At 40.6% G+C, this 20,963-nt stretch overlaps 1 protein-coding gene across 1 annotated transcript; it reads right to left on the reverse strand.

Annotated features, from left to right (window-relative positions):
• Window positions 1–778: 778 nt before the first annotated feature.
• UBE2L3 (ubiquitin conjugating enzyme E2 L3) lies at window positions 779–20,658 on the reverse strand. Its single transcript, XM_074921282.1, has 4 exons — window positions 20,586–20,658; window positions 11,793–11,888; window positions 7,766–7,952; window positions 779–3,490 (listed from the first exon to the last, which is right to left on the reverse strand). Exons 1-4 carry the CDS (start codon window positions 20,610–20,612, stop codon window positions 3,336–3,338), a joined length of 465 nt encoding a protein of 154 aa, XP_074777383.1. The 5' UTR covers window positions 20,613–20,658; the 3' UTR covers window positions 779–3,335.
• Window positions 20,659–20,963: the final 305 nt, after the last annotated feature.

Consider the following 20,963-nt stretch of genomic DNA (forward strand, 5'->3'; position numbering starts at 1 on the left):
GCCGGAAGCGGCTGCAGTTCCAGAGCACACGTGAGACCCGTGAGTGCCATCTAGTGACCGATGATACTTTATTCTCATGCAGGGATAAGCCTGACAGCAACACCGGTTGCTTAATACCAGACCTCAGCATTTTATGTAACGTGAGCGTATTTTGATGGATACTTTTTACCCTTATTTTTAACGTTTAAATTGCTCCATATGCTAACCGATGAATCTGCTCTGGTCACACCCATCGGGGCGTTACACACCTGCTGACAGCAGTCTGCATTTTCTGCCAGCTGAACACTGGAAACATGACAGCAGTTTTACCTGAGTGAGTTCTGTATTGAAGAAAAAATATATTTTGAAAATTCTGTATTTTTAAATGAACAGCCTTTAACCCCAAATTTTCTTTTAAATGCAAGAGAGTTCTGAGTGAAGAAATTAGTAAAGAATTACTAAAAGACTACTAAATAGGGAACCTTTCAATTGCATAAAACGTATGGAGGTAAGGAAGTTTCTCGGTGGTTCTGTAAAAGCTTTAAAGGCAATACTGAGTTCAAATTAAAACCACCTTCAGACCGCTACCTACAAATGTCATTGTACCAGGTTACTTAAGAAGTCTAAACCCCAACTCTCTCTGAAAAGAAATCCATGCCACAAAGCCTTTGAGAGCAATTTTTATTAGGGTAGCAGAATGGAATTGCAGAAAGCCTATACCAGTACTCCTGGGTGTAGTTTCACCAGTACGTTGTTTTTATTTTGGATATTAAACTGCACGTTTAGAATTCAGCATGGCTTAGGGAACCAGAGAGAACAAGAGCTTGATTTCCTGAGTTAACATAGGACTTTGCGCTTTTGATTTTTTTTTTTTCTCCTCAGACTTCAACCATACAGTACAGGATTTGATCTGTCTTTTTTTCCAGAGGGCTGCCTACAAACAAAAGCCATCATTTAGGTTTCACATCTCGTAGTTTAGAAACTGAACTCTGAAGAACACACCAAGAGAACCGACAGCAGTATCTGTCTTCTGTGTGACCTCTGCAGATGAAAGGGGAAGGGCGGGTGCAGCGCTGCCGCAGGCCTGTACCCACCGAGTGGAGCTCCTGGAGTCGCACGGCCCTTCCCGCTCCCTTCCCACAGCATCCAAGTCACACAGATTCAGATAAACGCAGTCTTTGCCCTGAGAGGCTTACAACCAGAAAGTAGACTAGTTAGGAGTAACAAGGGCAGCAAACTAGTGCTACAGGTTTGTTTCAAATAAAATTTAGAAAATGGCAAGTTTCCATGCCAACAGACATGATCAAAAGGTACAGTGACTCATGTGATGCAGAAGTTACACACTTCAGTTTGACAGATAATTTGGCATTATTTTATTATGAATCCAAGTGAGCGTGAATGAAACAAAATCAGTACCAACTTTCTGCAAATGACGACACAAAGATGTGAAAATTTGGTAATAGACAGTGCTCTCACAAGCCTGAAAACACTTAGGAAATGCAAATTTCCGTAAATAAGGTGAACGTGGTTTAACTTTTATTTACCTGCCAAAGAATCTGTCTAAGAACACTTAAACATAAAATTTCTTAGCTCCCTAACTTATAAAAAAATTTACTTTCAACAGAGGTGAGGTACTGGGCTGTCATTGTTTACACTAAATTGGAAATGAAAGCTGGAGGGATGAGAGGGATGAATGAAGAAATAGCAAATATACAAGACATTAAAACCAAAAGAGACCTACCGCTCGACACACTAGTTCTGAAAGGTTGCAAAGGCAGAGGCTGTATTAAAACTGAATTGAGGAGTACAGACAACCCCAAGGGTGTGAGGGATTTTCTAACTCGGCTTCCTGCACATCAAAATGATATGTGCTCCCAGATACCTGTGGATTTTGGGAGATAAATCTGTTTGCTCAATAGCATACCCAAGTTCAACAGGCGGGGAGGAGATGGCAGTTTGATTGTGTGGCAGTTTGACTGTGGAGCTACGATCACGCTTCAGACTGGGGAAGAGAGACAGGCAGTCGGGGGAAAGCAAGAGCCGCAGTAAAGGATGCTCAGTTCTGAACAGAAAGGGCCGCCTTCAGCATGCGTAGGTGTGCCCTGCAGCAGCGGGCAGAGCGCTGCCTGGTTAAGTTAGAATGATAGAATGATACTTGAAGTACTCATTAAATCATCTAACCCGTGTGTTTTTAAAACAAAGGAAGAGCAGTAGCAAGGCGTTCTCTGTTACAGGTTATTGCTTAATCCTGGTCTCATACCATCTTCAGTGAGAACTGTACAGCAGTTGGGCTGGGAAGTGGCACGAGCGCCGGCCCATAAAACACAGATGTTTCTTACGCACTCTGATGGAAAAATGTTCTAAGATGACTAGCAGTGCTGTCAGATTGAGCAGTGCTGTCAGATTTAGTACCGGAATTCAAAATGAACAGTTCCAAAATACCGATTTTTAACTCAAAAGGCAGTTTATCACTTTGGTACCTCTTGGTCCCCAATTTCTGAAACTCTTCTAAACGGGTTGCAATGTTGTTCTGTGCACGTTTCCCTAGCTACTCTGCATAGCTCTTAAGAACAGACATGATAGAAATTTGTTAATCACATTCCACTACTCATTTGCTACAGAATTTTTTTTCCAAAGTTTTCCAAAAGCAGGACATAAGCCATATTTTAATTCAACAACGCACACAAAAACTTGGGTTTCCCCATTTAATAAACATTTTGTGGTAACATCAGCCAGATTTACATAAGACCTGGACATTATTTCTGATTGTTTTTGTGGGGTTTGTTTGGTTTTTGCTTAATATGTTACAAACTGAAGTTAAGGGGAACTTGCCAACAAGTTCCACAAAGCACAGTGCAACATTTAAAAAGAAAAGTAAACAAAACTGCCAAACACTCAATCATTTTCTGCCAGAACTGGGATTTTTTTCTAAGACATCAGTTTGAGGAGGGGGACAAAATTCAATGAAGAAATCAAATGAACTCAAGATAGTGGGAACTGCAAGGAAAAATAAGAAATGACAGCCACAACCTTTTCAATTTAAGGGCAGAATATAAGTCTAAGATATTTTTGATAAATTCTGACAAGAAAAAGAAAACAGCATACTTTAAAGTATATTGAAGCAGTGATTTTTAAACAAAGAAAGCAGAACTAGAACATCTTAAATTTTAATCCTTTCTTTACAGGTTACCTAGCCCACTTTTGATTAAGAAAACTGTAGAAAGTTAGTAACAGCCACAAGTTAACACCGAAAGGTGGCACTTGTCAATTTTCCATAGAGTCCTGCTTTACGGGGTGTCTCAAATGCACTGCTCCGATCTTCTATCATACGTTGCTGACATCAATTGTGTCAGATTTTAGTCCACTGGTCGCTTTTCACCATATTTCTTTGTAAACTCTTCAGCGTTCTTACAGAATTTTTTACGGTCCTTAGAGTATTCTTCAGCTAGGTCAGCCCGAAGGGGATGCTCGGGCTGTGGATCATTCACCAGTGCTATGAGGGACTGGATTACTGTCAAAAGAAGTATAAATACCGTCAGAGACTAAAAAAGGTTAGTTTTAAAAATCAAAATGTAAGCAAAATTCCCCAGTAAAAGAGCTTTAACTGCATCTAAATACATCCCCATAAATCTAGGGTCTTTTCAAAAGCAGAGCATGAATAAGCTATAGCAATATGCCAAGATTTAGTTCAATGACCGTGAATGAACACCAGAAAATTGTATTTGTAAACAAAATCAACTTGAATGGAGACCAAAATACACTACAAATTATTTCCCATGTAACTGGCATCCTATCTGATATTATCTCCTATGGCTAAGAAAGAAACTAGGTTCCACAGACAAGCCCATCTAAAAAGGCCTGTGTAAAGATGGAATTTCCATCATGAAACATTTTTTCCTAACACCTGTCACAATGACGCAGCTATAACGGGGCCTGCTTTCGGAAATGTTTTCAGCTTTATTTTTCTGTGACTCTTACTTCCCCTATAAACAGCAGACTATTTTGCCCTTCATTCTAAACTGCCAAATGCATCCACTAGTAGAGATACACCGGGCAAGCAAATGGGTAAGAACTGCAAGACACTTCTCTCCCCGGTGTTGACAGCCATTTCATCACTGTTCCCTATCACTTTCAAAGGAAATGTCATTCTTAAAATAACTGAACTGTACTTGACATTTACACAGTGAACTTCACAGACTACAATGGCATTTATTGCTACATTTTCCTCATATACATTCTCACGACCATTTAAAGCAAAACAGGTCACAACAATCAGTTGTTCTTATATCCATCCACTAAAAGGTATATGTGTAACTGGGCAAGTCCACAGAAACTGGATACACAGAAAAAGCATCTCCCTGTATGACAATATTAATAATATTCTGTTGGAGGTAAGCTTGGGCTACCCAGGGGAATATAAAGCAGCACCCCAAGAGTTTTTAAAGCAAGCACAACAAAACTCTGAACTTCAGACACTGCACACTAGAGCCAGCTGCCTCCTCCTGAACTCACATAAACCAGCGACACCATCCAGCAGCAGGGAGTTCCACAACTCAGCCACACACAGTGTCCAAGTCAGAGACTATTGTTTGTTCTGAACCTGCTACTTGGCAGTTTAACCGGATTCTGTCTAGTTTTGCAATACAAGTTCTTACAATACGTATCACTCCAGCAGATGCTAGAACACCAGAGTGGGTTCTTTCAGAGCATCAGCTTTTTCACGCTCATACGCTGTTCCACCCTTACGTGGGTAGGGAGGCTCTGCAGAGAGACCTGGCCAGGCTGGAGCGATGGGCTGAGCCCAACTGGGCGTTGCACTAAGGCCAAATGTCGGGGGCTGCACTTGGGCCACAACAACCCCCAGCAGCGCTACAGGCTTGGGGAGGAGTGGCTGGAGAGCTGCCAGTCAGAGAGGGACTGGGGGGTTGATAATGAGCCAGCAGTGTGCCCAGGGGGCCAAGAAGGCCAATGGCATCCTGGCTTGTGTCAGCAATAGCGTGGCCAGCAGGGACAGGGGAGGGATCTTACCCCTGTACTCGGCACTGGTGAGGCTGCACCTTGATTCCTGTGTTCAGTTTTGGGCCCCTCACTACAAAAAGGACATTGAATGACTCGAGCGTGTCCAGAGAAGGGCAACGGAGCTGGGGCAGGGTCTGGAGCACAGGTCTGATGGGGAGCGGCTGAGGGAACTGCGGGGGTTTAGTCTGGAGAAGAGGAGGCTGAGGGGAGACCTCATCGCCCTCTACAGCTCCCTGACAGGAGGGTGCAGAGAGCTGGGGATGAGCCTCTTGAACCAAGTAACAAGCAACAGGACAAGAGGGAATGGCCTCAAATTGCGCCAGGGAAGGTTTAGACTAGTTATTAGGAAGCATTTCTTTGCAGAAGGGGCTGTTGGGCGTTGGAATGGGCTGCCCAGGGCAGGGGGGGAGTCCCCATCCCTGGAGGGGTTTAAGAGTTGGGTTGACCCAGCGCTGAGGCATTTGGTGACTTGGGAATGTCAGTGTGAGGTTAATGGTTGGACTGGATGATCTTCAAGGGCTTTCCCAACCAAGATGATTCTGTGATTCTGTGGTAGAAACAGGGAACATACCTCAAAACAAATACTCAAAATCCAGAGAAATACATTTGTCACTATACTGCTAAGCAGAAACATTTCTTAGCACAAATTAGAGTTTAAATTTAACAAGCCAGCTAAGGAATGTAAACTTGATATTAGCTTACTTCACAGGAACTCATCAGTCCCTCACCAGTCCTGGACTTAACGACAACTGCCATCACATTAATGACTACTTAGGAAACGAGCATCAGTACTGCATGTGACATTCCCTTTTTACTAGTAAAACATGCTAAAACACCATACAGAAAGTGTTAGTGTTATTAAGCTTATTTAACACACAAGCCAGAAAAAACCCATTGTCATAACAGGAGCTGCCTCAATATCCATAGCATTTTAAAACTACACTGTCACAACAGTTTAGTATTAAGCATAAATTAATAAGTATGCCAGTAAGATGCACATTTAGTACATGAAAGGCGAGTTAATGATTTATGATAAACCTAATCTCTCCACTTTCTTGACACCTGACTGATCAAAACCAATCACTTTGATGCTGTACTAATAATGTTGCATTATTTCCTTGAGAAAGGCCCAAGCAGCACAGAGACTGAAGTTTATTTTTCAGTGCAGATGAGTTCTGGAGAAAAAGGAAAAGACACTTAAGAAGGGCTATAATAAGACTGTAGCAGGTTCATACAAGAATGTTGTAACAACAGACATTGACACTAAAACAACTACTTGAAGAAGCAAGTGTTAAAAAGACAAAAGACCATGAAACAGCAGAAATTGAGAGATTTGCAATGTTTTGGTACTCCAGGTTTGTTCCAGATTCTGATTTTAGTATAGTTTTTATTCCCTCTCTCAGATAAAGAGGGAATTGCTACTTCTCAGGGAGACACAGACTATTTCCTTCATGCAAACAACTGCTTCAATAGTTCCAACTAATGCCACCTTGCATTTCAGGCTAGGTAGAGACATGTTGTTCCTTTACTTAACTCAGGAAGACTTGTCATATTAAGACAACTGCTAAGGTGGTAACAGAAGCCTTCTACACATTGTTTCTGTTTCATCTCTTCCAGGGATCTTTGTCCTGTATAATCTGGGATAAACAAGTTGTAAGATCTTGACTGACCTATTTAACAGGTTCTTTCTGCTGCCATCTCTGCTCTCCCTAACATTCAACTGCTTAAGCTTTTCCAGAACAACTACAGCAATTTTCCTATTTTGTCTTTGGGGCAAGATCATGCAAACTGTAAGTAGTTTTATTAGCATGCAGAAGTACACAGAAAAAAGAAATCTTAAATACAGCATTGTTTACTATCAGGAACACAGTTCAAGTGAAAACCACCTTAAAGCGTCTGGAAGAAGGAAGTGCTTTCTCCTACAGAGCAAGGTATTTCAGTGTCAGTAAAGCTCTTGCACTGAACTAAACTACTACTCAATTGAAATAGTATTAAAAAATACGTGTTGTAAGGATGTTTGCTCTTTATGTACAATAGTAAATGCTTAATATTAAACTAATCATTACCTGCCAGAAAATGTGGAATTCTCACCACAACAACTAATGGAAGCAACAACAGAAAAAACTACTCAGATCACACTCAGTCTGCCACAGAACCTGATGAAACTTTTTTCCTTAAAAATATCTAAATTCTTATCCAAAGACACTCTACACAGGAAGTCTCACAGCAATGATCTTTTAAGAACTAGGAGTTAATCTGTGTTAGGATTTCAGGTTTTATGATTCCCTAGATATCTCAAACCAAATGTTCAAATCACTGAACCACACGGCAGAGATTATAAAATATACAAAGTCTTGAGGTTTTAGACCCTTTCCTTCAAATATCCAGGAGTGTACTGAACACCTCTGGATTATAAAGTCACTGTCTGAAAAGAAACACAAGGTAACGCCCCTACACAAACTACCACCAGAAGTTTTAAGTATGCTAAGGACACTACCTGAATAAGCTCTTCAGTCATGAAGAGTTTTGTGGTTTCCTGGAGGTGGAAATGCCACATGTCAGTGTCATTACCTTACGCTCCAGTAACAAAATGAGATTCCAAGAGAGTGGCACACTGCTCAACTTGTGATTCACAACACAAACCTTATGACAACAAACATACCATAAGAGCAGTGACCAGCTGACAAGCTGAAATGTTGTTAGCTTTAAACTGAAACACAACACCAAGTTTCTCAATATCCAGTTCTTTCTCCACATGGAGTCCTACCTTGGTCAGTTTTGGTTGCTGGCTTCCAGTTTTCAGCACTAATTACTGGCAGACAAACCTGCCCCTTTTCATCGATGTTAGGGTGATAGATCTTTGTTTTAAATGTTATCTTGGGAGGTTTGAATGGATATTCTGCTGGGAAGTTGATTTCGATTCTGAAGGCTCCTTTATCATATGGAGGATTGTCCTGCAAGAAGAAGGGAGAATGTCAGGAATCTGGCATATTCTAATGGATTAAGAAAAAGCATTCTCCCGGCTTTGCTCTAGCAAATGACTAAAGGCACTTTCTTCCAACACATACTGCCATGTGTCAGGAAATATCAAAACCTATTTGGTAAGAGATGCGCTGTACAACCCCTACAACATTTGTATTCACCCTGGGAAAAGCAGATTACCATTGTTCTGAAGCTGGTTGACATTCCTACTGGTAAGAAAGCATCCAATCCCCTTCACTCCAAACTCAAGGTCCTATCTAATAAGTGGTTTTATTCCTGACTTTGTATTTCAAAAAACATTGTAAATCCTTTTCGAGATACAAACAGGAAGCCTGACAAGGAAAATTGCTTTCTCTGAACCTAGTTATTTTATGTGTCTCACAACATGGTGGTATGAACAGCAAAGCAATTTGATTTGTCAGATTTCCCTATATGTGCCGAGAATGTTTTTGTGCTGACTACACAAAAATCTGCTGAGCATTCATTGGTACTAAAGATAGATATTCACTGCGTCTGCTGATCAGAACATTCTGAATTTGTATGCAGTTTTAGCACCCACTCTTATCAGATCATTTTTGAAGGAGCATGGTGAGAGAACCGTGAAGTAAGCAAAGTAGTTCTTCATGCTGAAACAGAAAAAACAATGCCCAGAAAACCTGCTAGACTATTGATACCACTTCAAATACTAACTGCAGAATAAAGGCAGAAGAAAAATAAACCAGTGCTACATTAAAGCTTATGAAAATAGCATTCTGCACTGCAAACAGTAACTATGGCATGAAGCCTTTCCAAACACCCTGGGAACAAGAATCAAAGGATGAGAGTTTCCAATCAGTGTAAAGTATAATCACACATTCTTCATCAGCAACCTGGCCATCCCCTGCAATCAAACCCACTCCAGAAGTTAAAAAAGGTTTACCAATATTTGGGGGTGGGGAGTGTTCTATTAAAGTATCCTTCAACAGAAAACATTTAATTTTAGTTTCATCCATATGGAGAAGTCTGGTTGCGCATTTTTAGGAAACACAGCACAATTTCTGCAGTCAAGGGAAGAGGTAACCAAGGTGACTTTAAAATCACTTTCTAACCAAGCAAGCCTAAAAGCTTTGGAAGTTTAACAAATAACTTTTGGTGGTGGTGACAACCTAAGCAGTTAGTGCCCTCTCCCCTCATGGCTCGCTTGTTCTTGCCTCTGCCACGTGCTGTAACTTGTGAGGATGTTCACTGAACTGATACGGGAACTGACCTGGCTTAAAAACATCTGTATTCTGCTTGACTCTCAGTCAGAACAGTTCTTCACTATAACACCAGTAAACCCTTTACCAATGTATGTAAAGGTTTCGCATGTCTTAAATAGACAAAACACAGAATATTCAAGCAATTAATTTCCAATTATTTGTTATATTTCTTTTGACAGTCAAAGGAAAGGAGAATTATAAATACCAAAACACAAGTGACAAACATGACTCATTCAGCCAGAGTATCTTTGCTTTGCAGAAGTTAAGTGAAATGAAATTCATGATACACCAACAGTACCTCTTACAAGAAGAAGGAGCCTGGGGGAGATAGTCTTGTTTTGACATTGAAATCAAACAAATAGCGTACTTTTCCAATACGCTGTACATAACTATCTTATTCTACAATTCAGAACAGGAAAAGTTGACAAGCCATCTTCAATTTGCTGTCAATTGAGCAAACAAACAACAAGTTGTTCCAAAGAATAAAATGTTATGTACAATAAAAACTTTTAAAGCAGTATGTTTCACAGTAATTATGTGAACGTGGTTAAAAATATTAACCTTTGTATCTTTCACACCTTAAGATGATGACTAAATAATGCCTAGTTATAGAGTGTAATAATCAGTAACTGGTTAGTCCTACTGAAGTATGAGTAATATGTCTTTAAACCCTAAGCAAGAACATTTTCTAAAATGGAAGCACCATGTAAAGCTTCAAAAGCAAAACTCAGAAAAAAACACCCAAACTTGCAACCAGCTTGTATATTACATTAAGCCATCCACTTCATTCTCAAAATAATAAACTGTACTACTCTTTGAACATGTACAGCACAACACTTTATTAATTACCACAGGAAGTATAATTTCATGACATAATTCCCTCTTAACTATACCAGTAGTGAATTTAAGGCTATTTCCCTTGTAACGGGGCATATTAGAAACCAGAAGGCGGGTATGAAGCACAGTTCACTGCATCAATGTTTAAACACTTGTGTTGTGGACCTTTGCAATATAAACACTGAGCTCATACTCTTGTGAGCAGAAACTGTTAAAAATAGATGCTGTACACCACATATTGCTAATTTTAACAGGCACAAGTATTTTGGTGTTTTGCTTTATTAGTCATATTTACCAGCCTTACACTGCTTCAAAGTATTATCAAAGCAGTAAACTCTTACACACAAACCACAAATATCAGAGTGGCTCATTAAAGCGTATTGTTTCTCAGCTCTGTCAAGTTTTAATGTCAAATCCTGCTTGCTTTATTTGCAAGAGTAGCCTCAATCACTCAGAGGAATTACTTGCAGGAATATAAGTAGAGTAAACTAAACATATTCTACAGTATTCAAAGTGCAAAGGCCCAGCCATGATCTCAGTCTGTGCAATCTGAATTTGGGAATGGCCTCCAACTATCAAAGCTGAGATACAGGTCAAGAGGTGTTTCAAAGTCTTATAATAAAAAGACAGGTTTACACTGGTCAGGGGACCTTTTAGGTAGCGTCTGAGGAAAAGCAGAACTGATGCCCTAGCGGCACAGCTTCTAGTGCTGCAAATTTAAAAAGTATCTCATGTAGCGAAGGGAGCAGGGGCCGTGGCAGTGGAAAATAAAGGAGGTGAAAATCCAAGTGGTTTCAACCAAGGAATTCAACATACTAGATTCCCTGCTTTCCCCTTCATAACAAATCCCTCTCTACTTGACTATACAGTCGTTGTCTACTTTTATTAAACATTCGCTTAAAAGATTGTAGTGCTTTCATAAAATTAAAAGTGCTTTTTGTGGGTTTTTTTTTGGCATTAATTAATGCCTGAATAAAGAGACTTTCTTTTAAAGAGCTCACTTCTAAAAATCCAAACCTTTTCCTTGCATCAAACTTTTTCCAATACTCAATTTTATCCTAATAATAAATCTAGTTGATTTAAAAAAAAGCCCAAGTAAACAAAGTATTTCATACCTCAGGTTTTTCTTATGATGATGTAGATTTTTTACTTTAAGCTTAATTCAGTAAACTACAAATTCCATTTGCTGTCCCCACCACCAACTCTCCCAGTAACTCAGTGCCATCACTGAGTCCACAGCCACGTGTTGGACCAGGCCTACAATTATGGAGCATCCAGGTAGGTATTGATTAGAGAAGTCTAGAATAACCTTTCAGTTACGTATGGATTTTTCTTTCAGACTAGTTATAAGAAACATCTACTAACATTATCAGACTTTGATAAAACAAAACACAAAAGATACTGAAAATCAGACAGGAAAAATTACATGATTTGTCCAAGATTACACAAGATGTCCGCAGAGGATCAAGAATTAAATCCAGGAGCACAACTCACTGTCCAGAGTATGTTTAAGATGCTGTGGTACAGTCTGGATAAATCTACACTGTATGTATAAACAACTAGCTTCTTCACAAACCCAAAACTCTTGAAAGCCAAGTTTTATAAAACACATGCTTGTCAGGGTGTAGAAATTATTTCATGGTCACCAGCAGCGCTACTAAACTGCAGATTTATGAGATACAAATGATCCTCATTTTATTTTAAAGCTCATTAGAATAAGGAGTAGTCTATACTCACAGGAACAATAAGCCCTTGCCAGGTCAATAAATTAGCTTCATCAACCTGGATATTACGGAAGTTTTTCATTCCACATTTGCGGATTTCTTCAAGCTCCTGAAAAGCAAGCAAACTGTAAGTTAATGACGGTATTAAGCTAGATGTGCACATTTCTGTTTCAAAATCCTTAGAGGTCAGCGTGGCTTTCTTTAACATTAAAGAAGCTTGAGGTTTTACTAGTGGCAACCCACACAAATAAGAAATAAAATTTCCCACCTGTGAGAAGTAAGATTTTCTGAGACAAGGTATTAAAAACCCCTTATTTTTTGGTATGGCAGGAAAATGTCTTGTTATAAACATCATCACAGACATAATGAAGTAAAAATATTTAAAAAGTGCATTTAAAATGTTTTAAATCTCAAATGCAAATCAATGCCTTTGGTAACAGACTACTGATAACTGTGAAACTATAAATAAAGCGCATCTTAGGACTTCTCTGAAAAAAAAGTGATTTGGAAAAATTATTTTGTAACAATTTTCAACATGGATAAAGTCACTGAACAGGCCAATTATTTTAACTGCAAACTAACAAATTCCTGCACGACCAACTTAAATGGATGGAAACCTAGGAAAAAAAAAATCTAATCCAAACTAGCCTTATTTAGATTAATAACTTGAGAGGATACAGCTTTATCTCCATTTTGTAGCTCAAAATTAACATCATATGTTAAGATACCTCTTTTTATAGCTGTATCACTCTTGAACAAGGTATCTTTCTACACCAATCACCAGAAAAAACCATTTTTGACCAGTTAGTGATCCAATTATCACCAAAACAAGTATCTAAGCATTTTTATATTTAAAATTATGTATAAATCCTAGTGTATAACAACTGTTTCCTGGAATATTTCAAAACACCTAAAAAGAAGCACCTCAAGGTTCCACGTTTTTCCCCCCATAATTACAGTCCTTTGCTGTTGAATTTAGCAGTTTTCTCATTAGAGATAATTTATTTGAATTCAAATTCAAGTCATCCACAGTGAAATATAAAACTTTTCCAGTGCTTTCAATACTGAAGCACATGCCTGCGTGTCTACATAGGTTAGGAAAAATGTTGCTTATACAGCAACACTGGTGTACTCTGCCAGCACACAGTTCTTCACTGGGTGCTAGCATATTTGCAAAACTAGACTGTATATTATTATGATAAAAACACACACTACAAGCAAAGAAACTATACACTGCAAAACAAAAAAAGATCCGTTTTCCTGGTACAAATGCTGTACTGTCCCTAGTTTGGTTCTTTTGTTGATGGGGGGGTGGGGGTGTGTTTGTTATTATTTTTTGGGTTTTTGTTTCTAAAATAGCTTTACGATCATCTTAGATCAAACCTTTTTGCCTCTAACTGGCAGAGATTTAATACTTGCCGTAATCTCTTGCATAAATTTAGCATCATGATAAAATGCAAACCCAAAGGGAAAATGAGATTTCCAAAGGCAAATGAAACAAAAATCACGTGACAGTCACACATCAGAAGATTAACATTTACATTCTCACCCACTGCACCTACAAGCAAGAGCACAGTCAGAACACAGAAGTTTAACCTTGGAGTCTTCAATATTGAATTGATGCCCAACAGTGTTTTCATGACACTAAACCCAACTATTTAGTCTAGACCTGTGGATTAATCCCCAAATTCCATGGCTGCTAGATTTATACAACATCACAGACAGTTTGGGTGTTTTTTTTAAAAAAGGGTGAGAGGATTATCCTATTTCCTTGAAGCAGGAAAACATACAAATCACATAAAAATAATCCCATGAAGCACATTTATAGGGATACAGAGCAAATCAAAATATTCAAAATAAAATAACCTTTGTTATTGCAGCAATAAGAGATCCTTCACGATCACTGAAACTGCAAACCCACACAGTGCCTTACAGCTGGCTTTGAGCGCTCAGAGCACAAAGCAGCAGCTCAGGGAGCGTCTGACTGACACCAGACTGACTCTGCCCTCGCAGGGTCAGCAGAGTAACTCAGATCAGTGTTTTGAGCAGCTCACTCTGACCGTGCAGAACCGTGAAGCCCTGACAAACCACTACCTCACAGCATGTAAAAGGGATAGATCCTGTTCCACACTAGATGTAACACATCAAACACTGGGAACAAAATCAGCTAATTAACCCATAGGTATTTAAGCATGAATAAACATGCATCACAAGTGCCTTCACTCTAAAACAAGGAAAGGAAAATGGGTTTAGACAATATTCTACTTACTATACTAAAAACGTTATACATATGACAGAAATATCCCCCATGATGCCCCAGTGGGAGGAGTGCAGCTTCCATGCAGAAGGTTCAGATGATAACATGACACGCTTCTGGCCCAGAGAACAATTGCCCAGACACAGAAAAAGGGAGGACTATGACTCCATAATTCAGGTATGTTATTAAGCTAATAAAACAAATTAGAAAAGCATGGCTTCACATTACCAGAAAATTAAACACCTACATTTTATAATTAGATTCAGGTTAAAAAATGGGATGCTGAAATTAAGAAATGCAAGAATTCAGTACAGAGATCATTACAAAATTGTAAAACTTTATATGAAAGCAAAGAAAAGTTTAAAACAAGCATGCAGATAGCTCCCCATTTCCTGTCAATTCCACTACATGAGAGAGGGAATTAAACAGCCTAGAAGACATGAAAGAACTGGCTGAAAATTATTCAGGACATCTTCCTCTTTAAACTGACAGGTGAAGCCTTTTCAGGAATTCACTTTCAATATCAAAAAAGTGGTAAATTACTACGTGTATCAGGACTATATCCTGTACTGCTGCCTCAGGTCCTGCAGTCCTAACTGACAAACGAAAGAGGAGACAGATGAGGATACACCAGGCAATTCTTTTACTCAGAGGCAGGACTGCAAAGGTCATCAAGCCTACCTTAGCAGAGGAATTGCCTGAACTATGTGCTTAAGACAGATTCCAATTTGTAAGAGAGATTACTTTTCTTATACTAGAAGTATTTAAGATTTCATAACTCACTCCAAATTAATCAATTCCATGTTAGACTTATTTACAAATAGCCTTTTTTTCTTCTTCATACTCCTATCCCCACAAACAATTTAATACTATACTCACAAGTCATGCTTTCAGGGGTTTTGTGTCTAGTGCATTAGGAGCAGCAAGAGATTCACCATTCACAACTTAAGGGTGTGTGTGGGGGGGGTTGTTTTGTGTTTTTTTTTTTTTTTCCTGGCATCTGCCAAAACCCATAATAAAGATCTAACTGCCTCAGAGATAGAGGCAGACGCAACTACAGTATAAAAGGTACTGTTAAAAATGTGAATGAGCTACTAAATACTTTCAAACAGATTAAAAGTTAATACTGCATTTAACATGGGCTTGAGCAACTTGAAAGGGACAAAAATTACTTCACAAGGTAGAAGGATATAGTCCAGATATTTATTTCAATGCAATACTTAAAGACTCTAGGCAGACAGTAAAATAGAGTAATTCCTTTTCTTGTCCTCCGCCCCTTAATTTTGTCCAGTAACATAATTAAAGGAGCACAGGAAGAGTGTAACTAAAGGTTAGAAGACTGCAGTAAGAATTTCAATTGGTCTTCATTCCCCACTCTCAACCTTGCCCATGACCTCGCTGCATTGGTTTCACCATTTGTAAAACAGAGATGTCTTATTTCCCAGAACTCTCTTGATACATGATGTTTGCTGTTTGGATATGTTCAGAGAAAGAGTTATACACAGCACATGAAATGGAAAAAACATTGTTTCAGAGATGGTATCTGATCTTCAAATACAATGCTGAAGGTAGTCACAAAAGTACATACTACTTCTCATATATAATCAATAAGGATTTAAAATTTTCAATATTGTTTAATCATTTGTGCTGTCCAAAGCAAAAATTAAATGTTTGAAATGAAAAATAAAAGTGGCATCAGCTTAAATCTTTTAAAAACCCTGCAACTGCTTTGCTGGTGCATCTTTCAAGAAACAAGCCAGATAGGAAAATGCAGTGAAAGCAAACACTGGTAAGAGAGCAACCCAGGAATATGGGAATAAGTGTGAGAGCTCATATTGTCTTCAGTAAGTTCTGCATCAAGCCCAAAATGCTATTAAATGCACAAAGAAAAACAAAGATCTACTGAAATAACTAACCCATGATTCTCTACTGTTTATAACTTATGTTTACCTGTTTACAAATACTCTGAAAGAAGTGTGACACTCCAAGACACTGATAAGGAACTGGCCAGTTTTATTTCTGAATCTCAGACAGTACAGAGAACTGTTAAAACACCTTAAAATACAATTTTAGAAGAAAACCCACAAAACCAGCCAAAAACCCAAATAGCTTCTAGCTCTTATAAGAACTATTATTAAGTTTCCTCTGCAACATTACAACCCCGTATACTCACATGTCTTTCATTTACGAGTAATTCTACTTGTTGGCAAAGTATTTTCATTTGATTAATAAAACCTCTTGTCATTTCTCAGTTTCAAAAAGGGAAAATGAATCTGTACTCTCACTTCTGTGGAAGGACTACCATACATTGCTAAAAACCGTATTTCCCTTGTTACTCAGTACTGGTGTTTGGAGCAATTTAGAACCGTTTTTCAAATATCAAAGTTGTTTAAAACCCCTTTATTTGGAAGGGCTATGGTGTTTACAAGACCACAGCATACTGGAGATGGCAGGCCATCTACAGCAAGTGCCTGGGTGTGGCCTTGTGTTTGTATTTTATCATGGAGTTCAACAGTTGCACAAATGTTTGACTATGTAATTATGAAAGCAGAGTAAAACCAGTAAGAATAATTGTCTATGTACCTCACTTCATACACGAAGTGTATTTACTCTTTAAATCTATTTTCAGTTTTTAATACTAAAAATACTTTAGAACATCTAAAAAAAAGCGTGGATCTTAGACACCTTAGCTCAATCATATCCCAGATCAACCCAGGAAGGAGTAGCTCCACGCACGGGACAGGACAGCCTTCCCAGTCGCTACCTACAAACACGCCTGTTGAAGGCGCAAGCTCAGTACCACACGTTACTACACCACCAAGTAAGCACTATGACTAGCCAGCACTGAAATAGCCTTCCCTTTGCAACTACCCACTACCTCTCTGCACAGCATTTAGCTATGGAACTCGCCTGGAAAACGGCTTGTTTTACATTAGTGGGTGGCAACTGTGAAAAGCATTTCATTGAAATCTCTGGCACGTCTCTTGGAGATCTATGTTCCCAATCATACATGTTTGGAGACAATTTGGTTTTTTATGAGAAAGAGTCATGAAGCAAACTTAAAAGAGAAGCCTTAGGTCCTTTCCTAAATATAATTACTCCATATTTGCCTGTTTTTACCCTGACTGATTGTCCATAACAACATATCCTTGACAAAGACTGCTTTATTCCCACCTCTCACATTTCATGAGAAGTCAAGATTTGACAACTGTGGCTCTGGTGTAATGGTGGCTCATAGATCAAAACTCCACCTCAGATGTCGCTAGAATATGATTCACTAGCTATGTTTATTTCACATTTCTGCTAACCTAGGTGTGTTCCTGGAAAGGGCACACCTCCACTGATTTTTTTGTAAATCAGTAAACTGCAGTTAGACTACCTGATGGTATAAAGCTCTGCAAAATTAGGCCATAAATAAGGTCTTTGGCCTTGGAAATGTAATTTGCTCAAATAGAGCCTGAGATAACAAAACAATCTTATTCTTGTTATAACTTGACTTCATGTTTAAATTTGAACTGTACAAGTACAGTGGCAAAATTGGTAATACTTCTTTCACAAGGAGGTTTGCAAACTGAAGATACAAATGGCTTCCACAATCTGAAAAGGATGTCCATTTCTACCTGGAAGGTGGAAACTACATTCATACTCCCCATTTTCTACAGCAGACTGCATGTTATTATGAACTTACTACATCCCATCTCTTTGAGCCGCTGTGATTAATATGAGTAACTATGATGCATGACATGAGTCCAGAAAAAATGCAATACTTCAAAATGTTGGCAAGACCTTAAGGAAATGAGAATTGCTTTATTTTATATGACCTATAAAAGGTTCAAAGTTTATTCTCACTTACCAAAGAGAAACTTGATATTTAGCTCAATAAAATACATTTAACATATGTCTAAATTATTTTTAAACATAATTGAGTGACACACTGAAAAAACTATTTCATTCAGTTATAATCACTCATCATTCTATGACCCTGAGAACTACAGAGCACAGATTCTTCTATATTGCAAAACTTTTAACAGTGGAAGACTTTTAGATGTGAATCTGTGAATTTGGAACTTAAACAATGATATCAAGTCAATACACATGAGAGTTTGGACCTTCGAAACATCATGCTGCAGCAATCCAGATTACATCATCTGTCCGAGAGCTGTACTGTGTTCCTACTGAGATGAATGGCAAAACTCAAAGCCATTTGGGCTGACGCGACTCTCCAAAATGCACAAAGGTAGCTGCTTTTTAATAGCCTTTACAAGTCGTGTGATACAGCATCTCACAGCTCCTGACCTGGCATAAAAGATGCACAGAACATGCACAACCCACAAACATCAGGCAGTAAAAATGAAAGTAAAAATGTAAGAGGGAAGTTATCAGTCTCCTTCCTTCCTACACCTCTCCCTCTGAAAAGACACTGCCACACCGTTTTTCTAGAAAAGGAGGTCATGTTTTCAAAAATAATTTTTATCATTTTAGTGAAAGATTAAAGTACTAACTAATGTTTCAGAAGGATAAGGAAAGACACTGCCACACTGTTTTTCTAGAAAAGGAGGTCACGTTTTCAAAAATAATTTTTATCATTTTAGTGAAAGATTAAAGTACTAACTAATGTTTCAGAAGGATAAGGAAAGCGAGGAGAGGGCTGAAAAGCAAGAGGTACTGCAGATATTAAGAACAATTTTTCTTGACTTTCAGATTTTTATGTTTTATTTTAAACTTAAGAAGGAATAATCGGAAATATATTATTTCCTATCCAAGTAGTAATGATGTACTTTTGATCAATTAATGCATTCTTTTCAGAACAGGCAGAAGAGTTGCCCTACAAAAAATATAAAATTAAATGGTTGTTTACTATCTGAAACTAAGGGGAACCTTATTTGAGTATAAAGCAACAGACATATTGATTATGATACTAAAGCTGTGAGAAAACATAGCAGCTATCAGAAATGAAATAAAAAAATTAATGCCATCTCATCGGGATCCTTAAGGGTGATTAAAGGTTTATGCCTACTGATTTAATATATATGAATGACTTCGCACGCAATGTATCTACTATTTAATTTTTAATGGCTCCACAACACATTTAAAACAACAAAACTAGCCTCATGAAAGAACTGCTGAGCCATTATTTTCTTCAAAACTAACCAAGTTATAATGGTTAACTATGTATCTGCACAATTAAGGAAATGCAACCTCAAAACCTGCAATCTACACGTCCTAGTGAACTCCCAGCCCTATGAGGGGTTCACATCCTTGAAGCCAGTTGTAAAACCGATATTAAAAAATTAACAGAATTGCTATGTATCTGCCAACTCTTAGTGCACGGTTACACTGCACCCCACAGGGACAGGTTTTTTAATCAGGCCAAAACATCACCTGACAGTTACAGGGCCTCTCCCCTACGTTTCACAGGACTAGCCTGTAAAGTTCATTGATTTACGTTACAGGCACTCTGCATGCAAATACTGTAGGGTATTGCCATAGCATTTTACAGATGACTAAATATTACACCACTACGTATGCATGTCCTAGGCAAACCCCACCGCATACAGTTTGTGATGTTAATAAGCACTTACATACAACACATAAAATAAACTTGTATGCTTTGGGGGCAACGGTTATAATTTTCTAAGTATCACCTTAATCCTCAAGCACAATGATGACAAACGATCCCAAGCGGTGTTTTACATTAAACTGTACGTGCTCTCGGTTAAAACCGAACTGAGGCCCGTTTACAAGTATCATCCACACTTCAGAATAAACAGAGCGAAGACAAAAACATTACCACGTCTGCAGGGAATGAGGAAACTTCTGAACCCAGGTCCATATTTCAGTGTGATAAACCTCTTACTCACACAAGGAAGAGGTCACTCTCCGAAACAACGAAAACGAAATTATTTCATCTCGGGGCGTTTGGGGAAGGTTCCTCACCGAGGAGAGAGCGGGGGCAGCGGAGAGCCCCCAGCCGCGGGGAAGGAGGGAGGGAGGGGAGGGTGCTTCCCCGCCGCCCGGCCGAGCCCTCCCCGCGGGCAGGGCCGGGGACGGCGCCGCGGCTGCGGCAGCGCCGGCGGCGGGGCGACCCCTCACGCCGCCCCGGGGATTGCCCTGGCCCCAGGCGGGAGCCGAGGCGTCCCGGCAGCGGCGTTTCCTTCCCCCCCCGGCCCTTCCTCTTTGCTTAGTCACCGCAGGAGCACCCCCCCCCCGCCCGCCCCGAGGGAGGGGGACGGGGCGGCCCGCGGCGCCCGCCGAGCGCCCCCGCCCTTGCCCCGGGCGGCGGCCGGGGGCCCGCGCAGCGCTGCCGGGACCCGGGGCGGCGGCAGGGAAGCCAGCGAGGCCCCTCACGGCCGCGGCCTAGGTGCCGGCTGCTCCCGTTCCGGTCGCTCCAGCCCGGGGTGCCACCGAGCAGGGGGGAGGAGGTCGCCCCGCCGGGCCGCGGCAGGGGATGCGGCCCCCCCCCGCGCCCGGAGGGGCGCCAAGGCGGAGCGGGGGGGTGCCCGCCGCCGCGCGCCCGCCGGCCCTTCCCGGCGCGGCGCTGGCTGTTACCTTCATCAGCCTCCTGCTGGCCGCCATCTTGGCTCTGCTGCTGCCGCCCCACAATGCATGGCGGCGGCGGGCAGGGCGCTAAAGCCCTGCGCTTCCTGGGGCGGCGGGCGGGGCGGGGCCGCCGCGGCTCGGGCCGGGCTCGGGCCGCCCCGGGACCGCCACCGCCACCGCCACCGCCCCGCCGCCGGGCTCCCCAAGGCGCTGCCCCCTCGGGCCGGGCCGGGCTCCTCTCGGCGGCCCGGGCAGCGCCTGTGCGGGGCGCGCGGGTTCGCCCGCGAGGGGAGGCGGCGGGGAGCGCGGCGCGGCGGGGAGCGCGGCGCGCCGGCCCGCGGGCTGAGGGCTCCGGCAGCATCCTCGCCCCGAAGGCTGGTTGCCGGC

The sequence above is a fragment of the Athene noctua genome, chromosome 17, assembly GCF_965140245.1.
Source record: "Athene noctua chromosome 17, bAthNoc1.hap1.1, whole genome shotgun sequence".
NCBI classification, from domain to species: Eukaryota; Metazoa; Chordata; class Aves; order Strigiformes; family Strigidae; genus Athene; species Athene noctua.

Excerpts from the sequence above, each read along its gene's own strand:
- UBE2L3 (XM_074921282.1), bottom strand. The coding sequence starts at position 20,612 with ATGGCGGCCAGCAGGAGGCTGATGAAG. Across the intron at positions 7,953-11,792 it reads GGCAAGGGCTTATTGTTCCT|GACAATCCTCCATATGATAA; the intron begins GTGAGTATAGAC and ends TTCTTCTTGCAG. Across the intron at positions 3,491-7,765 it reads AGCAACCAAAACTGACCAAG|TAATCCAGTCCCTCATAGCA; the intron begins GTAGGACTCCAT and ends TTCTTTTGACAG.